This window comes from Syngnathus typhle, linkage group LG17 (genome assembly GCF_033458585.1).
Source record: "Syngnathus typhle isolate RoL2023-S1 ecotype Sweden linkage group LG17, RoL_Styp_1.0, whole genome shotgun sequence".
NCBI classification, from domain to species: Eukaryota; Metazoa; Chordata; class Actinopteri; order Syngnathiformes; family Syngnathidae; genus Syngnathus; species Syngnathus typhle.
The window spans coordinates 745641-764407 of record NC_083754.1 but is presented as its reverse complement, the minus strand read 5'-3'; the positions used below and the strand labels follow the sequence as shown (position 1 = coordinate 764407).

At 50.3% G+C, this 18767-nt stretch overlaps 1 protein-coding gene and 1 long non-coding RNA gene across 2 annotated transcripts in view; one reads left to right on the top strand and one right to left on the bottom strand.

The window, feature by feature from the left end:
- The window catches only part of LOC133170351 (uncharacterized), a 49451-nt gene extending 33231 nt beyond the window's left edge, over positions 1-16220 (top strand). Inside the window, exon 4 of the long non-coding RNA XR_009718563.1 lies at positions 16102-16220. This is a non-coding gene — a long non-coding RNA (uncharacterized LOC133170351). The remainder of the gene's footprint in view (positions 1-16101) is intronic.
- On the bottom strand, positions 6618-18445 carry LOC133170349 (neurexophilin-1). Its single transcript, XM_061303191.1, has 2 exons — positions 17979-18445; positions 6618-9612 (listed from the first exon to the last, which is right to left on the bottom strand). Exons 1-2 carry the CDS (start codon positions 18021-18023, stop codon positions 8845-8847), a joined length of 813 nt encoding a protein of 270 aa, XP_061159175.1. The 5' UTR covers positions 18024-18445; the 3' UTR covers positions 6618-8844.
- Between the last annotated feature and the right edge of the window lie 322 nt (positions 18446-18767).

The following is an 18767-nucleotide window of genomic DNA, read 5'->3' as shown; positions in this document are numbered from 1 at the left end:
GCAATGCTGGGAGTACTCAACAAGCCATTGATTGGTGGAGCTCAGACAGATCGATGATCAGCCTGCCTGCCTGCCTGCCTGCCTGCCTGCCTTCCACTGGGCCAGGACGGACGGGCAGACGCTCGCTCATTTGCCAGTTCCCATGGGAACACTTGGGAACCCCAGGAGGAAATAACACCTCAGCGGCAACCTTTGCAGACATTTCATTTGGAGTCAAACAATAGGCGCTTTAATTCAGGGGGCTTGCTTATTATTGGTTAACGTTTTTTCTTTTTTTTCTTTTTGGAGACGCTATGACAAAATAATGAATTTCTTTTGATTAAAGTTCTCTCTTGGAGAAAGCTCCATCCAACGCTATTGATTTCCATTAAAATTCATCAAAGTTCTCATGATGGTGGTGGTGGTGGTGGTGGTGGAAGGTTTTTTTTGTTTTGTTCTTTTCTCCCCGGCTTTGAAATTACCAACCGATCCGGGGCGAAGAGCCGAAGAGTCGTCACATTCATCAATCGAGCCCTCGGCCGCCGCCGCCGCCGCCACGCTATCAGCCGCTAATAGTCCGAAGCATCGTCGGGCGGGCGTATCGGCGGAGCCGGCAAAAGTTTAGAGCCGCATCTTCTGATTCATCAATCTCTCAGCCAGGCCTACAGCTCTGTTGTTCCCTGTGCCGCAGCCCTTGAATTGTTTCAACCATCAATCTGGCCTCTATTAGATCTCGGCTGTCTGCTCGATGGCCACGTCGACGCCTCGGAGTTATGGCCCAGGCGGGAGCTGATGGAGATGCGAGGGAGGGAGGGAGGGAGGGAGGGAGGGAGGGAGGGAGGGAGGCTAGGGGTTTAGAGATGGACGAGGGGGATGGCTGCGCGTGTCATTTTCAAGTCGCCGTCAGTCGGTCGGTCGGCCGGGCGGGCGGGCGGGCGGGCGGGCAGCGTTCTCGCCGGCCGTAAAGAGTCCCGCGAGGCCCGATGTTCGGGCCGTAAAACCAAATTAAAATATTAAATCTGTCAGGGCCTGTCCCATAAATGCAACCATATATTACTCCCCCCCCATCCATAAAAATGAAAAAGGGTCCAGGCATTTTACAAGGGGGAGACGAGCAGGCTTCTTTTTAGTTAGGACCATGCGTCACGCCGTAACCCCCCCCCCCCCCCCCACCTGTGGACGAAGGTAATTATTCACCGGGTGGGTCGATGGTGAGCAGCAAATGCCGCGCGCTCTTGACAAATAGGTGTTGAGCCGTACGGACTCCATTTCTGTTGCCATTGCAAAAAAAAGGACAAAAGGCAAATTCCAATTTTATAAAAGCATGGAGTGTAGTATAGACTTCCCAGATCTTGTTTCCCCTGAAGAATGTGTCAGGATGTGCGCACATTTTCTCCCGGCTGGTTCTCCCTGAGATCAGAGCCATTAGCTTTAGCAGATGCTAAGAATGTTGGGACAGGCGCTCAGCTAATTGGCTGGCAGCTGGCCGCAAAATGGCCCCTCGCCGTCTTGCAACAAAAAACACTTCTGCTCCTTTCTTATATCTTTTTTATCGGTCGCCGTGGCGTGCTTACTCCACTTTGCACTGAGAAGCGCAAAATAGGAAAAAGGATTCAAAGTAGTAACGTGGCTCCTGTTTAATTGGGATTAGGAAAAGATTGGATTATGTTCAACGCATGTAATCCCCACGGAAACACCATTATATATCTTGGGAGAGAAACAAGCGTAACCTTGGCACCAGCGTGGAGTCTGGGGATGGATGGATGGATGGATGGATGGATGGATGGATGGATGGATGGATGGATGGATGGATGGATGGATGCATGGATGGATGGATGGATGGATGGATGGATGGATGGATGGATGGATGGATGGATGGATGGATGGATGGATGGATGGATGGATGGATGGATGGATGGATGGATGGATGGATGCATGGATGGATGGATGGATGGATGGATGGATGGATGGATGGATGGGCCTCAGTGCCACAGCACTGATTTTTACTTTTCGGCCTGGAGATTGGGATTCCCGTCCGTCCGTCTATCCTTCCTTCCCTGGTTGTTGCTTTTTCTCCTCTAGTCTTCCTCTCCCGACCGGCTTAATTAGGATGTGGGGGAAGATGCTTGTCGCTTGAGTAAGCTCGCTATCAGATGATTAATTGCTACAGGGGGGCTGGGGAGGGGGGGGGGGGGGGGGGTTCGGCGGTCCGAAGACAAGGTTGCCGGATGCTGCAAAGCATTCTCTCGCCGTTCATCTCTGTCTCGTTCCCCCTCCTCTCGTGCCCTCTCTCCTTGTAAGCAACAAAGCCCGCTCGTTTCCTTGGCTGACCTGCGCCGTTTGCGGTCCAGGGTTCTCCTCGCCCGGCGTTAATGAAGACAAACGGTCATCGGCGAGCGGGCGCCATCGCCGAGCAGCTGTTCGCGACCGCGTTGATCATCATCGCCCACACGCGAGTCATTAACGTAGCCGCAAATGTCCGCGCTCGCGCCTCGGTCGGTGTCGGATTAGCTGGCACGTCGCGGACTTCGTCTCGGGTCGGCCAGAGGGCAGAAAATCTATTACGCCATCGGTCGGCCGGCGTTTAGCTGCGGCTTTGCTCGATTTAGATTAATGGCGTGTCGCTGGGAGAGTTGATCATTCATAGCGGCGCCCGGTCCTAGCTTGACCCAAACGTGCAGGTCTGTTTTTCATGGCCAAACTCTGGTCTTGGAGTTTGTCGGCGCATCGGCCGAGGCTACAAAGTGCTGCTTGGGCTCGGCTCGGCTCCTCCGGCCTTTTGTGTCTTTTCCCGGATGATCACTTTCTCTCGACAGCCGCCCTCCCCCAAGGCTGACCCTCCCTCCCTCCCTCCATCGCAGCGAGATGTGGCGGCGGTTGCCGTCGCTTTGTCTTTGATGGATGGCCGACACACGGGAGGAGCGGCCGCCCTTAATAGGCACGGCGGATTGAAACGTAGGGGAAGTAAATGTTAAGGGCCTCATAAAACATCCCTTCCCCTGCCCCCTTTGCACTCCGCCGCCGCCATCAGCCCCCCTCCCCTCCTCTCCCCTCCCTCCTCCACTCCCTGCCGCATCTTCATCTTTGTGTCTTTAAGTCGGAACCCCTGTCACGGTGCCCTGTCAAAGGCGTTTTTTTTTCTCTTTTCCTCCACAAGAAATGGGCGCGGTAATGAGCGGAGGCTAGTTGTTGAAGGCAAAAATGCATTTCCCATGTTCAGAGGTGCAATCACAGCTGTGTCGTTGTGTGTTTCCCACCAAAGTCGCTGTTTTGTGTGAAGCGGAAAAACAGACGTGGAAGGTGTCTGGTGAATATCTCAGCTTCCGAGCTAGGGTCTTGATGGCCCCTTCCTACCTACCGCACTGCTCCGTGTGCGCTCTGTGAAAAAGTTTGGCCCTGACCTGGGATCAGGTCCCCCCCCCCGCTCTGGGTGGCTTGTACAGATGTGAAGAAGAGATTAGCCGGATTTGTGCCCTTCCGGAATCCGCGGGCAGGAGACAAATGCTAAAACAGTCGGCATGGATAAGCCCACGCTGTACGCCCGCCCGCCCGCCCGCCCGGCGTGTTTTGCGAGGGAAGCTTTTCAAGCGGAGCCTCAGAATCACTCAATCGGATCAAGTGGAGTCAAGGACGATAGCCGAGGTTGCAAAGTGAATGGAGATAGGGGTTTTTGACGATTTGATCCGGAGCCTTGACCCTGCTCGTTATTCCGACGGCCCGACTTGCTTGCTGCCATCACGTCTTCAAAGCCGGACCCTAAATTGAAACTAGCTTGGAGAAGCACGTCGGTCGGTCGGGCGGTGAATGAACCAAGCGGCAGCCCATCCCAGCCCATCCGTCACGGGTTGCCTCCCTCCCTCCCTCCCTCCCGAGAAGCCTCAATGGCACCATTGAAAGGCAAAATACGAGCGGCGGAATCATTAAGGTGAAGGTCGGCCGTGAGTTACGGGCCCGCTAAGGCGAGCGGCATCTGCCCCCCCCCGACGGCCTGTTATCTATCCCCCTTTTCACCCTTGCCACCCGGGCCCATCAAATGGAAAGAAAGTTTGTCATCATATTTTCGATGGCACAAATAAAAACATGAATTGGTAAGGCAATTGTTGATGCTCATTGGGGATCCATAAAGAAAAGAGCCAATCATAAATGCTGTCAAATGAATTGATTTTGTAATATTGTACAAAATGTCCAAAATGAAGCAGTTTGTAGTCTTCCAATTTACAAATGTATGCGAGCGACGCACAGTACAAAGAAGCACTTGAGCGCTGAGCCGTATAATCGTTGCAAAGACTTTCTTTTGGTTTCAAAGCCAAACAGCGGCCCGGGCTTTGAGATAGGCTCAGTTCAAAAAAACAAAACAAAATGGGAAGGTAATTGCAAGAGCGCACTTTACTGTGACCTTTCAATGACAATGGATTTGCAAGAAAATCTGTCTAAAGCAGATGAATGCACTTCTGACATGTAAGACCAAATAATGTAGGTGGCCAGCTTCATTCTATTTTTTTTTTATTCAGTCCCAGTATCCCATAGCAACGTGAAATCTGGCGGAGAGGTTGATCATGAGTAAACCCACAATAAAAAAAAACAAAAAGCCGAAGTACAGGAAGTATGCCGTTTCCCATGAAAGAGCAAAAGATTCATCATTCCCATCCACAACTTGACCAGGTGGATCCATATGTTGCTCGTGCTTTCCGTCAGCCGTTGTTTGGCCCAGCAGGGTTCAAGTCTCAGGTGCCTCCGCCAAGCATTAAGTGGCATCTTTGTTTTATTGAAAAATGACAACACTAAGCTGCTCGCTCGCCCGCTCGCTCGCTCGCTCGCTCGCTCTCTCCTTGTTTGCCGCTCTCCAGCCGAGAGGAAACAAACGATGGAATTTGACAAGGAAGCCAGGGAGCAAATGAAGACTAATACGTTTGTGTGAAGCTGAGTCGGCACAAGTTTGGAGGATCTAGTGCTAATGGTGGCAAAACAAAAGATTGCTGCTGGAAGAGGGAATACTGCTCCCCTTCTTCTTTAATGGCATTTTTGTTCTTTTTTTAGCCCGCTTAGTTCTTGCCTCTGCCAAGGTAGTTGGTCCTCAAAAATCGGAAACACTTTGGAATTTGACACTTTTTGAAGAAAAGTATTTTGATGCGGGCTGGCTGGCTGGCTGGATGGATGGCTGGCTGCCTGGCTGGCAGTCCCCTTGGGAGGGAGGCAAAGCAGTGGCGCGAGGAGCTCTGTGAGAATTTGCCACCCAAAAAAAAATGGTTTCGGGATGTGTGCAGAAGCCATTTTTGACAGACAAGTTTGCGCGACGGGCGGGGCGTCTCGTCCCGTCCCGTCGACCCCGAGGGCGTCGGTTCCCCGAGGGGAGAGCGCCCGGCCCGGCCCGGCCCGGCCCGCCAGTCAGTCTGCTTTGAAGCTTCTCAAAATGGAGCTGCCTTTTGTTTTCTGTTTCATCCAATTTGGCAAATGAACCATAATTGACATTTTCTAATTGTATTTTTTACTTCTGTTCTGAAGTCTGATACGGCTAAAAGCATGCGCATACCGAGTACGCGGCTCTCTCATGGGTGAGCGAGTAAAAAGGCACATTGAGATGCTGAGCCACGCCAGCACTTCATTTACCGACTGGCCGGCTGGGCGGCCTCCTTTTTGCGCGGCCAAATGTATATTCCGTACGCGGCTGCTGTGGCACATTTGCATTTAAACATTTTCGCCTGTAGTAAAGAGGCCGACCGAGTGTGAGCCCCGCGAGGCGGAATATCCAAGAAGTGCATACGAATGGCGCACGCAGACGGGGGTGGTGAGCAATGAGAATCTATTGCATTTGGATGCTAGCAAAAAGCCCATCAGCACTTTCTGCGCCCTTGCCATTGTGTGTCCGACATGAGCTGCAAGTAGATTGACTGACGTCGCTGAGATTGTTCTCCAAATGGCCAGTGAGGTTTTGGTGTGGCTTTAAGCGCATGCACATTTGTAGTCTACAAGTGTATTTATTTGAAGGTTTAGAAAAAGAGAAAAAAGCCTTCTTGTGCGGTGGAGCCAATCTTATGACCTGTGGGATGAGATATGTACAGCGGATTAATTGGCTCTCTGCAATATGCTTTGCCGCCCTCCAGTATTCATTTCATTCCCGGAATTAAAATTTGCAAAGGTGAGGGAAAAGTCTCTCCGAGAAAGAGTTGCTTTCATGCGTCCAGATGCCGGTCACGCCTTGACGATATTTCAAAATTAAGAGCTGCCCGATGAAAAAGGTCCATATCGTCATGGGAACGATGCAACGGCGTCATCTTGCTATTCGGCAGGCTGCTGGAGCTAACAATGAGTCAGCATGGTTGTTGTCCCTTCTGTCGCATCTTCCCAGAAAAACACCGGCCGCCCTCCCTCCCTCCCTCCCTCCCTCCGTCGACTTCAAGGTTCTCCTCTTTGTACGCTTCCAAGAATGAACGGGAACACGCTTATTAAGTACTGCGGTGCCGTGAGTGAGGCCGTCGAACGGGCCAAAAGCAAGCGGCCTGCCCCAAAGGCACTCCAGATAAATGAAGAAAAGATCCTCAAATAGGATTGTGATTGTCGTCTTCAGGGAAGGGAAGCAAATAAAGCACATTTGTGACAAAGGTTTTCAACACTTTAATGTGAATGTTTTCTGAAAAAAAAAAAGAAAAAAGCACAGTAAATGCCATATCATCTGCACATTATACTTGATCATCCACGTGACAAACAAAACCAAAAAGCCCACATTTAAATACCACTTTATTCATATCGGAGTCTTTATATTTATATATAGTATATGTCTTTTTTTTTTCTTTTTTCTTTCATATAGTACGAGCGTTTACAGATTTTCTTTCTGTTGCTGTCCATTTGCTGAAGTGTGGCAGTCTCTAAGGCCAAGCGTGGAGGTCCAGAGCCTGCCTGCCTATTGCTGCTAATCCCAGCACTTGGCTACTGGGCCTGACTAAAGATGGATGGGGCTACCACCCGCCATTCCTCTAGTGTGTGTGTGTGTGTGTGTGTGTGCGTGCGTGCCTGCGTGCGTGCGTGCCTGCGTGCGTGCGTGGGACGGGATGCCACAATCCAGTCTTATTTTGAATGCGGGACAGGTTGGGTGCACTTTCATGACGCCATAGATCGATAGATCGATCGATCGATATGAGCTCTTGGCGCTAAACTCACCGGGCGGGGGAGATTAGCTGGCTCGGATGCGGGCGGTGTCGGACAGTGGCGGTGTTCGCTGACGGGAGGCACCGGGAGGTCACGGGGCTGAGGAAAACATTTGTTCAAGCTCTATTTTCCCTCCCATTCTTCCTGAATTAATTCGAGTTGATTCCAGTCCAAAGAGCCTTTTTAACCGCTGAGCTTTACAAATGCTTTACACTATCTTATGTTGCAAAGCCAGCAATGGGGCATTTTAAGCCTCTGCAAAGGACAATCTTTTTTTTTTTTTTTTTTTTTTTTTTTTTTTTTTTTTTAAGGGAAAAAAGCGCCAGTCAGCAGATATATATACCATAATTTATTAGGTTCTTCCTCGGCCACTGCGGCATACTCTGCTCGGATGTGTGTGTTTTTGTTTCTTGCTGATTCGGCTTCGGCTCCGTAAGGCAAACAAAGGTGTAATTATCAACAAAGATGGGCTAATAAAAAGAAAGCAAGCAATAACTTTAGGCTGCCCTTTTCTGGGAATTGAATGTCATAATAGGAATTTGGTTGTGATTATTGGAGGGCTGTCCAAATGATTAGCAGATGGCAGCCAGGCGAATTCACGGCTCCGTCGTGGCCTCTGCTGTTGTTTATGACGGCCGTCAGCCGCCGGCCGGCCGGCTGGCCGTCAGCCGCCGGCCGGCTGGCCGTTTATCTTAATAAGCCTGTTTAACTCGCAGCTGAACTTGGACCCGCAACATAACGTCCCGCCAGCCATCCAGGAATACGTCCGAGCCCCCTCGGTGAAAGCTTAATTAGTTCGAAGGGAGATTAAATTAGACGCAATTATTATGATAATATTTTTGTTTTCTGGCCGATAACAGTGCGAGCGAGCGAGCGAGCGAGCGTGTTTGTTAGGAAGCAGCAATCTCGCTGGTAACAGTCAAAGTTATCGAGGCGTGAAATCAGAAATCCTGACGGCAACAAAATGTAATCTTTTTTTTTTTTCTTTTCCCCCTGCACACACACAGGGACAAAAGACTCGGGCGCGTGCTCTGTTACTTGAATTACATGAGCCTGCCTTCCCCCCACTAAATGGTGCCGTTTTATTTTGGTACAGTACACATTATTAAAAAAAAAAAAAGTCCCCAAATTTCTAATGTAGAAATTGTGTCGGAACGGAACTCATAAAGAGCCTTTTTGCATTCCTTATACATTCAATGGGAGGAAAGTAAATGCTCAAATGGTTCTGCTACCACATCACTTTTGCTGGGCCATGTTTGGGTGACGGAAGGGCGGGAATCAGTTGAGGGTGTGCATCCCATGTCCTACTTCTTTGAGAAAGGCACAGGCTGATACAAATGGACCGTGCTCTGGCAATTTTGGGCTTAATTTGTTTGACTGGACTCGATGGAGACCGACTAGTGTTGAGGTAAGAACTTGTTGACGCTGACGTTCCCCACCCGGCTGCCACGTTCTGTGCATATGTTTATTGTTTGGCTTTTGCATATATATATAGTATATATATAGTTAGTGTACGTATATATAGATAGATCTATCTTTGAGTCCAGACAGGCTACAGGGTGGCATGGAAAAAGCAAGGCGCCATCCATCCTTCCATCCATCCTTCCATCCATCCATCCTTCCATCCATCCATCCATCCATCCATCCATCCATCCATCCATCCATCCATCCATCCATCCATCCAGCAGCCATCCAGCCAGCCATCCAGCCACTCCCGCGCGCCTAGCCCGATGGCAAGTAGGGCATCTCGTTGTGGTAGTTGTAGTCCGGGCAAACCTTCTGGACCAGGCGGTAGTCCGTGCTGTAAAAGGAAATGTAGATGCAGATGACTTTAAAAGGCTTTGAGCAAATCCAGGAGACGTGGCTCTGGATCTGCTCCTGGAAGCAGGTCTTGGACGGGTCGTAGTTGCACAGCGAGGTGCGCTTGCTGCGGTCCACCTTCTCGTAGTCCACGCGGCAGTTGAAGATCTTGGAGTCCTTGGGGTAGACCACGCTCTGGCGCTCCAGGTCGAACTCCACCGCTTTGACGGGCGGCACCAAGCTGACCGAGATGTTGCCCTGGCCTGTGGAGTTGTGGCGGAAGTAGACGCTAAAGGTGCCGTTGCCGTGGTCCACGATCTTGCCCGTGATCAGCAGGTTGAGCCGCACCGTCTTGATGTTGGAGTAGAAGTCCCCCCAGCCGAACATCTTTTTGAACTTGCCCGTCTTGACGATGGGCCGCCGCTTGACCCGCGAGCCGGAGGCGTCCCCCTTCGCCGCCGGCTCGCTGCCCAGCATCTCCCAGAACTCCTGCTTGGAAAACTCCTGCTTGGAGAAGGCGGCCGGCGTGCGGTAGGGCAGCTCCAAGGAGGTGGCGTTGGCCGCTCGCCCTCTGCCGTGAAGCATCCAGCGGCTCAGCGGCGACACGCCGGCCTGGCCGCTCAGGAGGCCCACCGTCTTGGGCGAGGAGCTCTTGGGGCCCGACGAGTCGTCCTCCTGACTCAGGGCCACCTGGTGGACAACGGAGGGAGGGAGGGAGGGAGGGAGGGAGGGAGGAACGCGGTTAGCTAGCGCCTTCCCAGCCGCCCGTACGTCCCACCGAAGGAACGTGGCGGCGAAACAAATGAAACCATTGAATCAATATTTCATTTACCGTTCGCACCTCGCGTGGAAGCGTCGCTGACATTTGATCAATGCAATACTGTAGAACGTGTGGAAAGGCTACCAACTTAGCAGCTATTAAATTCCTTTGTTTCGATTGTCTGCAAGAGGGAGTGAAAGGAAACAAAAAAACAAAAAAGCATCTGCGGTGTGAGTTATTCCCAGAGCGGCCGCGCAGCAGCCGTGCCCCGGGGGGGATCCCGCCATTGATTCGGACAGAAAATCCAAAATTCAAGCTCCGTTAGCCCGGCGCTCGGGTCGATATAGACGGCGGCCTGGGTGGGCTATAATCCTGTTAAACAATAAAGCTGGGCTATTAAGAAACGCTCTCCAAAGGTGTTTCTCACACGTCGATGAGCCCGCTCCGCGGGCGCATTTACAAATCTTCGTCCGAGGCAGCGCTGTAAAATGCTCATAAAATTGATCGGCCGGTCTTTTTTTTTTTGAATCTGCTATGTTGCAGCCCTCAGAGTGTCCATGACCTATCACGTCTTTGTTTGCCTGCCTGCCTGCCTGCCTGCCTGCCTGCAGGAATTACGAGTTGGCCTGTTAGCAGCCTGGCTTCAATTTGTCCGAATGGAACTTTCACGAGACCAACAGAGGACCGACCAACCAAAGGTGTTACAAGTGCAAAGAAATGGATGCTTGTTTAGAAGAGCAGAATGACAACGCTCTCAGTCTTTCTCTATGTTGGCTTGGCCATTTGATCCTTGAAGTGAATCAGTGGAAGGAAATGTCTTTCAAGTTTTAGCTAAGTCGAGCCCATATCATTGTCCAGGCTGAAATGGACAGCGCTGAGATAGTACGCTTCGTATCTGAAGATAGAAAGCGTGCGCTGCAGGCGTTGTCGATAAGACTCGACGCTCTGGCTTAATGGCCCTTTGTCGGTCGGATTGGTGGAGGCAGGCTGGGACGCCGTAGCATTGCAACCTTTTATTCTGGCTTCATGTTTCCACTTGAAAGTTTGTTTGTTTTTTCCCACTGGAAAGTAGCGCCGTTTACTTCTGGCTTCCGTTTTGTCGGAATTCTCTCGCTATTTGAAATCGGTGTGTGTATTCTGGACTAGGGTGACACACTAGTTGAAACTAATCCTGCCCCCTTCATTTTAGCCGAGAGATGAGGACACATCTCCGCGCCCGGCGGAGTATTGGTGGATTACGCCGCCGCCGCCGCCGCCATGATCTATATTAGCAGGTAGTTTGCGTGCGTGGAAAGTGATCTTCTGGGAGCGAGGTGCGCATCGTTTCACTTAAATGATAAGCGTCGCCGCTACAAGCAGGTGCCAGGAGCGGAAACAAACGGAGAGATAACGAGATGAGCGCCGCTAAAAATCATTTGATCCATACGTATATGAAATAAATCAACTAAATGCATTTTAATCAACATCTTAAACCACAAACCATGCTTTGCCCAACTCTGGATTAGCGGGTCGTTTGCATTTTGTCAATTCTCACTTAGATGATAAGCGATGCAAATATAAAGTGTGTGTGTGTGCGTGTGTGTGCGTGTGTGCGTGCGCGTAAACCCGCAGAGACGTTGATGCATTATGCATGCGTCTCCGCTCCCTTTCCGTCTACTGTCCTGACAGCAGCGGCTTCCTCGGGGATGATTAACTCGGACTCGTTTTCATTCCGTCCATCCGAGGCGGCCGGCAGGATTTGTTCCGACGTGCCGCGGACGGCGGGCCGCTATCGATTTTCTGTCTGGCCCAAAAAACTCGGGATTTCCTCTCATAACAACAGCGAGGAATTCCCGCCGTTTTGCCCTTTGGTACGAGATGAGAGGACTACCGCTTTTTTTTTTCTTCTTCTTCTTCTTCTTCTTTTGTTATCTGGCACGGCCTGTCCTCTTATTACCTGTCAATCAAAAGAAATGATAACCACGCTGTTCTAAATCTGATAGTGGCTTGTCTTAGCAGGGTCCCAATTTATATTTGGAGTCTACCATGTGAGCAAAAAAGCATCACATGATAAAATGCAGAATCAAAGGCTGTGTTTTCCCTTTAAGTAAAGTTGAATTCACCTTGTGTGCTTTAAAAGCACTGCTTTTGTCTTTTTACGTTTCATTTGGATGTGTTTTTGAAGAGTTTGCGTCCGTCCCGGCGGAACGCTGAATCATCTCAAAAAGTTCGCCTGGCCTGGCCTGGCCTCGCCGCTGCGGCTGCGGCCTGACTCCTCCTCTCTTTTTTGGATTGTCGAATATTACAAGGGGCATGACTTTAATGCTTAACATCCTTCCGGAAAGACTGCACACGGCTACAAGTTTGCCGCCACTTTGCATTAAAGCGCGGGGGGGGGGGGGGAGTATATGAGGTGTAAGATTGAACCATCAGCAGCACGCTTTCTAACTTTTACTTGCGCTACGTAAGCAAAATGGGCTAGGATGGATTGCTGCGGGAAAGAACATCTTGTTGGAATGCAAACAGTGGAGAGCAGACGCAGCATGTCCGATTTCTAACATAGTAGAGCAAAGAGTATCGAAAATGATTAACAGGAATTCTGGTGACATCTGTGACAAGGAGGAAAGGAACCACCAAATTGGAGTTAGCCACGCCCCGAGGAACACCCCCCAAAAACAACGGATCATCCGTCAGCGTGGGTACTGCACCAATTTCAAAGTAAACACATAGCGAGCGGTGTCTTTTGGCTGCCATTTGTCACGTGCGCTTAGCTTAGCAGGAAGCTAGGCAGGCAGGCAGGCAGGCAGGCAGGCAGGCAGGCAGGCAGGCAGGCAGGCAGGCAGGCAGGCAGGCAGGCAGGCAGGCAGGCAGCCATGCAGGCAGGCAGGCGGCGACGACTCCGTCCGTCCCCGGCGGTAATTGCGAGTCATTCAGCCCGAGTGATGGGCGGCCCCCGGGCGGGCCCCTATACTCTCTGCGGGGAGCGCAATCTCCCAACCCCAACCCTGCCTCCCGGCTGGCGATTAGCCGCCTGTTACCGTGACAGCGACAGCGCTTTAACGCCGCTTCCCGCGGCGCGCGGGGTCACGCTCGCTCGGCATCGAATAGCACGGGCGGGAGGAGAAAGGTTGAAGTGGGATCTGAGCCATCATCATTTCAGCTCAAGCAGGTGAGGGCTGACAAGCAGCCCCCCCCGAGTGGCAAGCAGTCAAACGGCCTGTGTAATCATGGCATTATTTGCCGATTAAGTATAAGCGTGCGATTGCAGGCAGCCTGCTGCCTGTTGCCTGTTGCCTGTTGCCTGTTGCCTGTTGCCTGCACTCCAGTCCACTGTGAGCTTTGCTCTTTCTTTGCGCTTTGTTTACGCTTCTTCTGCTGTCTAAACACAAGCGTGGATGCGGCGACAGTGTTTAGTGGCCCAGAGCCAAGGCGGGATCGCAAAGGCCCGACAGCCGAGGAAGAGAGGCGGCGGCGGCGGCGGCGACAGAAGAGGAGACCATGTCAACACATCCTCACCTCTGTTAGCGTGGCTGAGAATGAATGGAGGCCGCCGGCCATAGGCCTTTTGGTTTTATGCTTGGCGGAGGTAACAGACAACATTGGTGGTTTCAATCAAATGAGGCTTCGTTTTTTGCCGAGCTATCACGAGCACATTAAGCTCAAATATATTTTGCCTTTCCCCAGACTTTCATCAAATATGTGATTTATTGACATATGCGATGTCAAAAAGGAGATCCGCTCCTCTTTTGGGTGGAGCTAACCATTTGAAAGCTGTATGTCACTTTTCGCTCGCTCCATCCATCCATCCATCCATCCATCCATCCATCAAAGCGGCAGATGAAGTGATGGAATCAGGCTGACAGTGCGCCTGATGAGCTCTAGAAAGCCGGTCCCGGGGTGTGGAATAAGCATTGGCTTGTCATCTCCGCCGCGCTCAAATCTTCATCTCTAATACGACATCAATTTTTAATTAAAGAGCGGCGCGGCTCAGATGTCTTAAGTGTCGCTTTCTTCGCTCGCCTTTCTCCCGCGCGTCTAATAAGCTCACCCGCCGTCGGAGCTCTCCCGTGTTATAGCATTAAAAGTCTGAAAATGCCTTTTGCCCTTACAACTAATTATTCCTCTGCATTGTGTGCAGGTCAAAAAAAAAAAGAAGTCATTTCGGCAGTAACATTTGACTCCAGATGAATCATTTACGTCTTTTCTGGGCGCTTAACACGCCACACCTTTTCATTTCCAACTCTTCAGCCGGCGTGTTCGGCCTTTGCGCGGTCCCTGAAGACGCTTTTGTTTTGTCTGCTCGGCCGGCCGAGCGCTTCCGAATTGGCTATCGCGTTTCTGCGTGATAAGATATCAACCGGTTCAGGAGGCAGGGAGGGAGGGGACCACAGGGTCCCCTGATAGGGGGCAGCTTTAAACCACACTAGCCCTTGCTCGCTAACTTGTCAAGTATACCTTAGCAAAACGCCGCAAGCAATTCTTCAATCTCAACACTCATCTTGGCGTCTCGCTTTGGGCTATGCACGCAGGCAGGCAGCAGGTGTTTTGTTAATGGAGCCGGGCAGGCTAAAAGCGTCCGAGTCGTGCACCGGCGCCACCCGGATGCTGACCAAACCACACCAGAGCAGCGGCCCGGTGCTTGAAGGCAAGCCCGACGACCTTTTACCCGCCGCGCTCCGGGTTTGGACAGAAAGTAGAGCGCTGTCAGCTGCGCCGCCGTTTAACGGCCAAAGAGCGAGCCGCTCGTCTTCTGAGCCCATCGGGCCTGCGCCTCAAAGCCGGCCTTTCCAATTAAAGCGGCCCAGCTTGGTTGGATGGATGCCTTTTAAGAGGTGCTCTGGGATTCCTGCCAGGGGAATTGCCGATATATGGAGCGGCGGCGGCGGCGGCCGGCGGCGGCGGCCGGCGGCGGCGGCCGGCGGCGGCGACAACAATTATTTTGAAAAGCCCATTTGAGCCTGGCTCGTAATGTATGTGCAGAAAGAATGCGATGGATACATTGCCCATGCGTCGAGGGGCTCATCTCTTTCTCAGCTCTCTTAAGGACGCTTCCATGCGGTGATATTACCATTCGTGACACAATTAAACATGAGTCCATTTCCATTATTTGTCCATCCATCCATATGGAAACACCTAGTCGAGCGGGCCGAATATTGAGCCTGGTGGGCCCCCTAGTTTTCGCCGCTAATCCTCGAGGAAAGCACTCATGGCGGTCAGGCGCCAGAGTCAATCGCTAAACTATGCTGAAGCAGTAGTCAACTCGTACTTCCAGGCCATACAATCCAATGCTAGACAATACGTCAGTCATGTTGCGGTTGCTGGCCGGTTGACAGTCGAGAGCTTCAAACAATTTCTGGAAATATCATTGGCCAACGGCAATGTGCTTCTTGATTTGGACATCCTCCATATTTGTTAGTTCAGCGTCATTCGTCAAAGTCACCATTCATTTGTTGAAAAAGATGGTTTCATTAAAAATAACTCAAGCTGCAATTTGCCATCGACTCGAACCAGCACATTAAATTGCCATTTTGGTTCTGGTACAAAGTGTTCTGTTTACTCCCACTGTGCTCCAAAGCAGCACTAGCAGCAGCAGCGGCAGCAGCAGCTTTAATTAAGAATGGAAAGTAGAAGTAGTCTCTCCGTGAGCTTCCTTCACAACAAACTTGCTTATTGAAATATTTTCCACACTGAGGTGAGTTAACCATGCTCACTGAAGGATTCCTCGGGCCTTTGCGTTGAAAAGTGCATACGAGTCATTTAGTGGCCGTTTCAAGGAAGGTGTGCTCCATTCCATTTGCCGTGCGTCGATGCTTTTCCGATCCAATCCAATTATTTGCAATCAAATAAAAATGAAATGAAAAAATACACACCAAATCAAATGAAGGTGTACCATACGTATTGAAATAATTAACTCGATGATGCCGCGATAAATTTAGCACTGGCATCAAGCACAATGTGCCATAAATATCTCGACGACGGTATCAAAGAAAATGTTGTTGTTCCTACACAATGGAATTTCTCAATAGGATCTTGTTGCGGCCGCATGGAATGAAGTGTCCGCCGCGTGTGGTGTCTTTTGCAAGCGTCTCCGGAGAGTCCGCCTTTCTCTCTCTCTTGGGGGAATTGCACGCTGTTACGACAGAAAAGATTGAAATTTAAATGCACTCCTCTTTTTAATTACTCTTTTTTTTCTTAATGGACTTAATTCATTAATTGCTCCATAATTCATCAGTGTCATGGAACTAATGAATTACCCATGATTCCCTGCTGATGTTTATTTCCTCTCGCACTGAGGAGAAAGGGCTACAAGAAATGAGTGTTAATTCCATTATCACATGAACTTGTGTGTGTGTTGTCGTCTGCCATGTTTCTTTTTTTTTTTTTTTTTTTTTTACTATTACCTGACTATTCATGCCTTCCTTCCTTCTTTTTCTTCCTAGTCGCCCCCCACCCCCCTCGGTTTTCCGTAATGAGGCAGCTGAGCCCGCGGGCTTCCGAGCAAGAAGAGGAGGAGGATGTTTTCAACTTCCCTCGTGTGACTAAAGAGCTGATTTCTCATTAAAGGCAAGTTTATTGCTTTCTTTTTTGCTTTTCTTGTGCAAGCACACATGAAAGGCGAGTGAGTGAGCCCAACTGGAGATGTGTCGGAAAAGCACTTTTGACATCTATTTTTGAATTGTCTCACACAATTTGAAACAATCTGCATTTGGTTATTACAGCTAGAAAATAGCAACAATAACATTGCTGGGCTTGGTTGCCATGAGTAGAGCCACAAAAAAAGAGACTTTTTTCATGCCTAGCCGCCCGCCCGCCCGCCCGAAAAGGCACAGGAAGTTTGAAAAATGGCCATCGAGCACAAAAACTGGGATCATAAAGGATTTGAACAAGCCACTTTCACTTGGCAATTTAAAATTTGGGAGACTATGCCTAGCATGAGTACACCCACAAAAAGGTCATATGAGTCATTTCCCAAAATTTGAAGCATCGGGCCTCGCCAGCTTGGACAACATTTGATAGAAATCAAGAAAGGGATTGATTCAGGTCAGGATTTATTGATTGATTTTTTTTTCATTGATCACCCCAACTTGAAATTTCGCCGGCTTATCTATCATGAACGGACGTAAGCACATTTAAGTCTGAAAACAGACGGAAGATCTGCTAAAGCGACAATGCTAAATTGGACAAATCTTGGCTATTTTGCGACAGCCCCGAGATTTTCTCTGCTAGCTCCCAAAAGGACACTTTGAAACACATTCTAAATTGTGAAGAATGTTGGCCATAGCGTGCGTGCGTGCGTGCGTGCGTGCGTGCGTGCGTGCGTGCGTGCGTGCGTGCGGCTGCAGTGGCGTAGCTTGATGGCTCGCCATAAAACATCCAAGTGGAATCATTCACTGCAAGCTTGGAGCTAATGAGTATCATCGGCGCCCCCTGCTGGTAGAAACTGTCACACCCAATACTCCTAGTTCCTCCTAAATTGTGATCACGGGGTCAATTGGCCTTTCTTTGTTGCTCGCTGCTTTGATTCGAATGTATGGCGGTTGCGGAGGATTTGAGCCAAAGGTCACCTTGAGTGAAGGGAACACGTGGAAATGTACAGCGCGCTTTCTATCTTCACCATTTGAAAGCAATGACACGAAGGGCTGAATAAGAAAAAGCGCAGGTGAATGAACGTATGTTTGCCAGCGCTCTTTGAATACCAATTGGATGGTGAAGATGACGCATTCAGGCCAGAAGCCCACTTGAACCTTATTCGTAAGCGTGAACAAAAAGAGACCGTTTCTCGCTCTCCTTTTTTTCAATTCGTTATTCGTTGGACTTGTTTCTTCTATTTTGCCCCAAATGACTTTTGAGGCAAAAAGAATCACAATGAATTGATTGGCCGACATCAACTGGTCAGTCGCGTAGAGACGACGCCGACCTTTCATGCTCGCAATCGGAGAGAAACACAAGAAGGCGTGCTGACATTCCAACCTGGATCTTTGACTGCCACAGATGTTCTCGACATTTTACTCAATAGGCTTGTTTATTTTGATATCTATCTATCTATATAATGGTAGGAAGTGAAAGTACTTCCAGAAGAGTCATGCAAGCATGGGGAGAATTGAAAGTCCCCACGTGAGGCAAATAGTCCTCAGCAATAGTCGGCCATGTTGGATGTGCCATCATTTCCGAGCCGTTTTTCTCGACTTCTTTCAGTCTTGCATGTCCATGCTGACTTTGATTGTTCTCCGCATTGTGTTTGTCAACTTTTGAGTCGATTTGAAGCAGCCACGTCGTAACCGCCCCCCCGTCCCCGGTGTGACTTTGCCTTGCTTACCAAACAAGCGGTTCCGTTGAGGAGCAGCAGAATGAAGCCGCGCATTGTTCCGCCACGCTTGAAAAGCCACGAGTCTTCCTTCCTAATTATTGAAAACCAAAAAAACTCAACTGCCGCTTGTCTACTTTTTCTCCTTCTTCTTCTTCTTGTTCTTCACGAGCCTCCCACACGGCGGGGTCCGTCCCGGCTGGCGCGCCGTCCCGTCATGTCGTTTCTTTCGGGGCTCGCCGTTCTTTTCTTCTTTAGCTGTGACTGAGGAATTCCATGGCGTTATCATCCATGGCACAACATTCCAGCCCGGCGCGCATCCCAGGGAGGGAAGGCTGATGGTGGCGATGACGATTGGTCCAGACGCAGCATCCGGCCGGCTCCGACTGAGCGCTGCTGAGCTTGAGAGAAGCCCTCACTCGTTTTAACACCTCTCTCTCTCTCTCTCTCTGGCTCTGGCTCTGGCTCTGGCTCTGGCTCTGGCTCTGGCTTTCTCGCAGCTTTTCCACCACTCTTGTCCTAAAGCCGCCTCCTTTTTCCCCTTCCTTCCCTCTCTCCCTCCCTCTCTCTCTCTCTCTCCCTCTCTGTTTGATTATGCGTGTCGCTCCCTCGGCCAGCCACTTTCTCACGTTCATTAGGAATGCAAGACGCTCGCTCGCTCGCTCGGTCGCTCCGCCTGTTGTCAAATGTGCCTGACACCTCCAATACACCAGACGACAGAGGTGTTTACACAAAACTACTGGGACGCATACGGGGAAAGCCAAGTTGAAATTTGAAGGACGGGGATACCCGCAACATGGG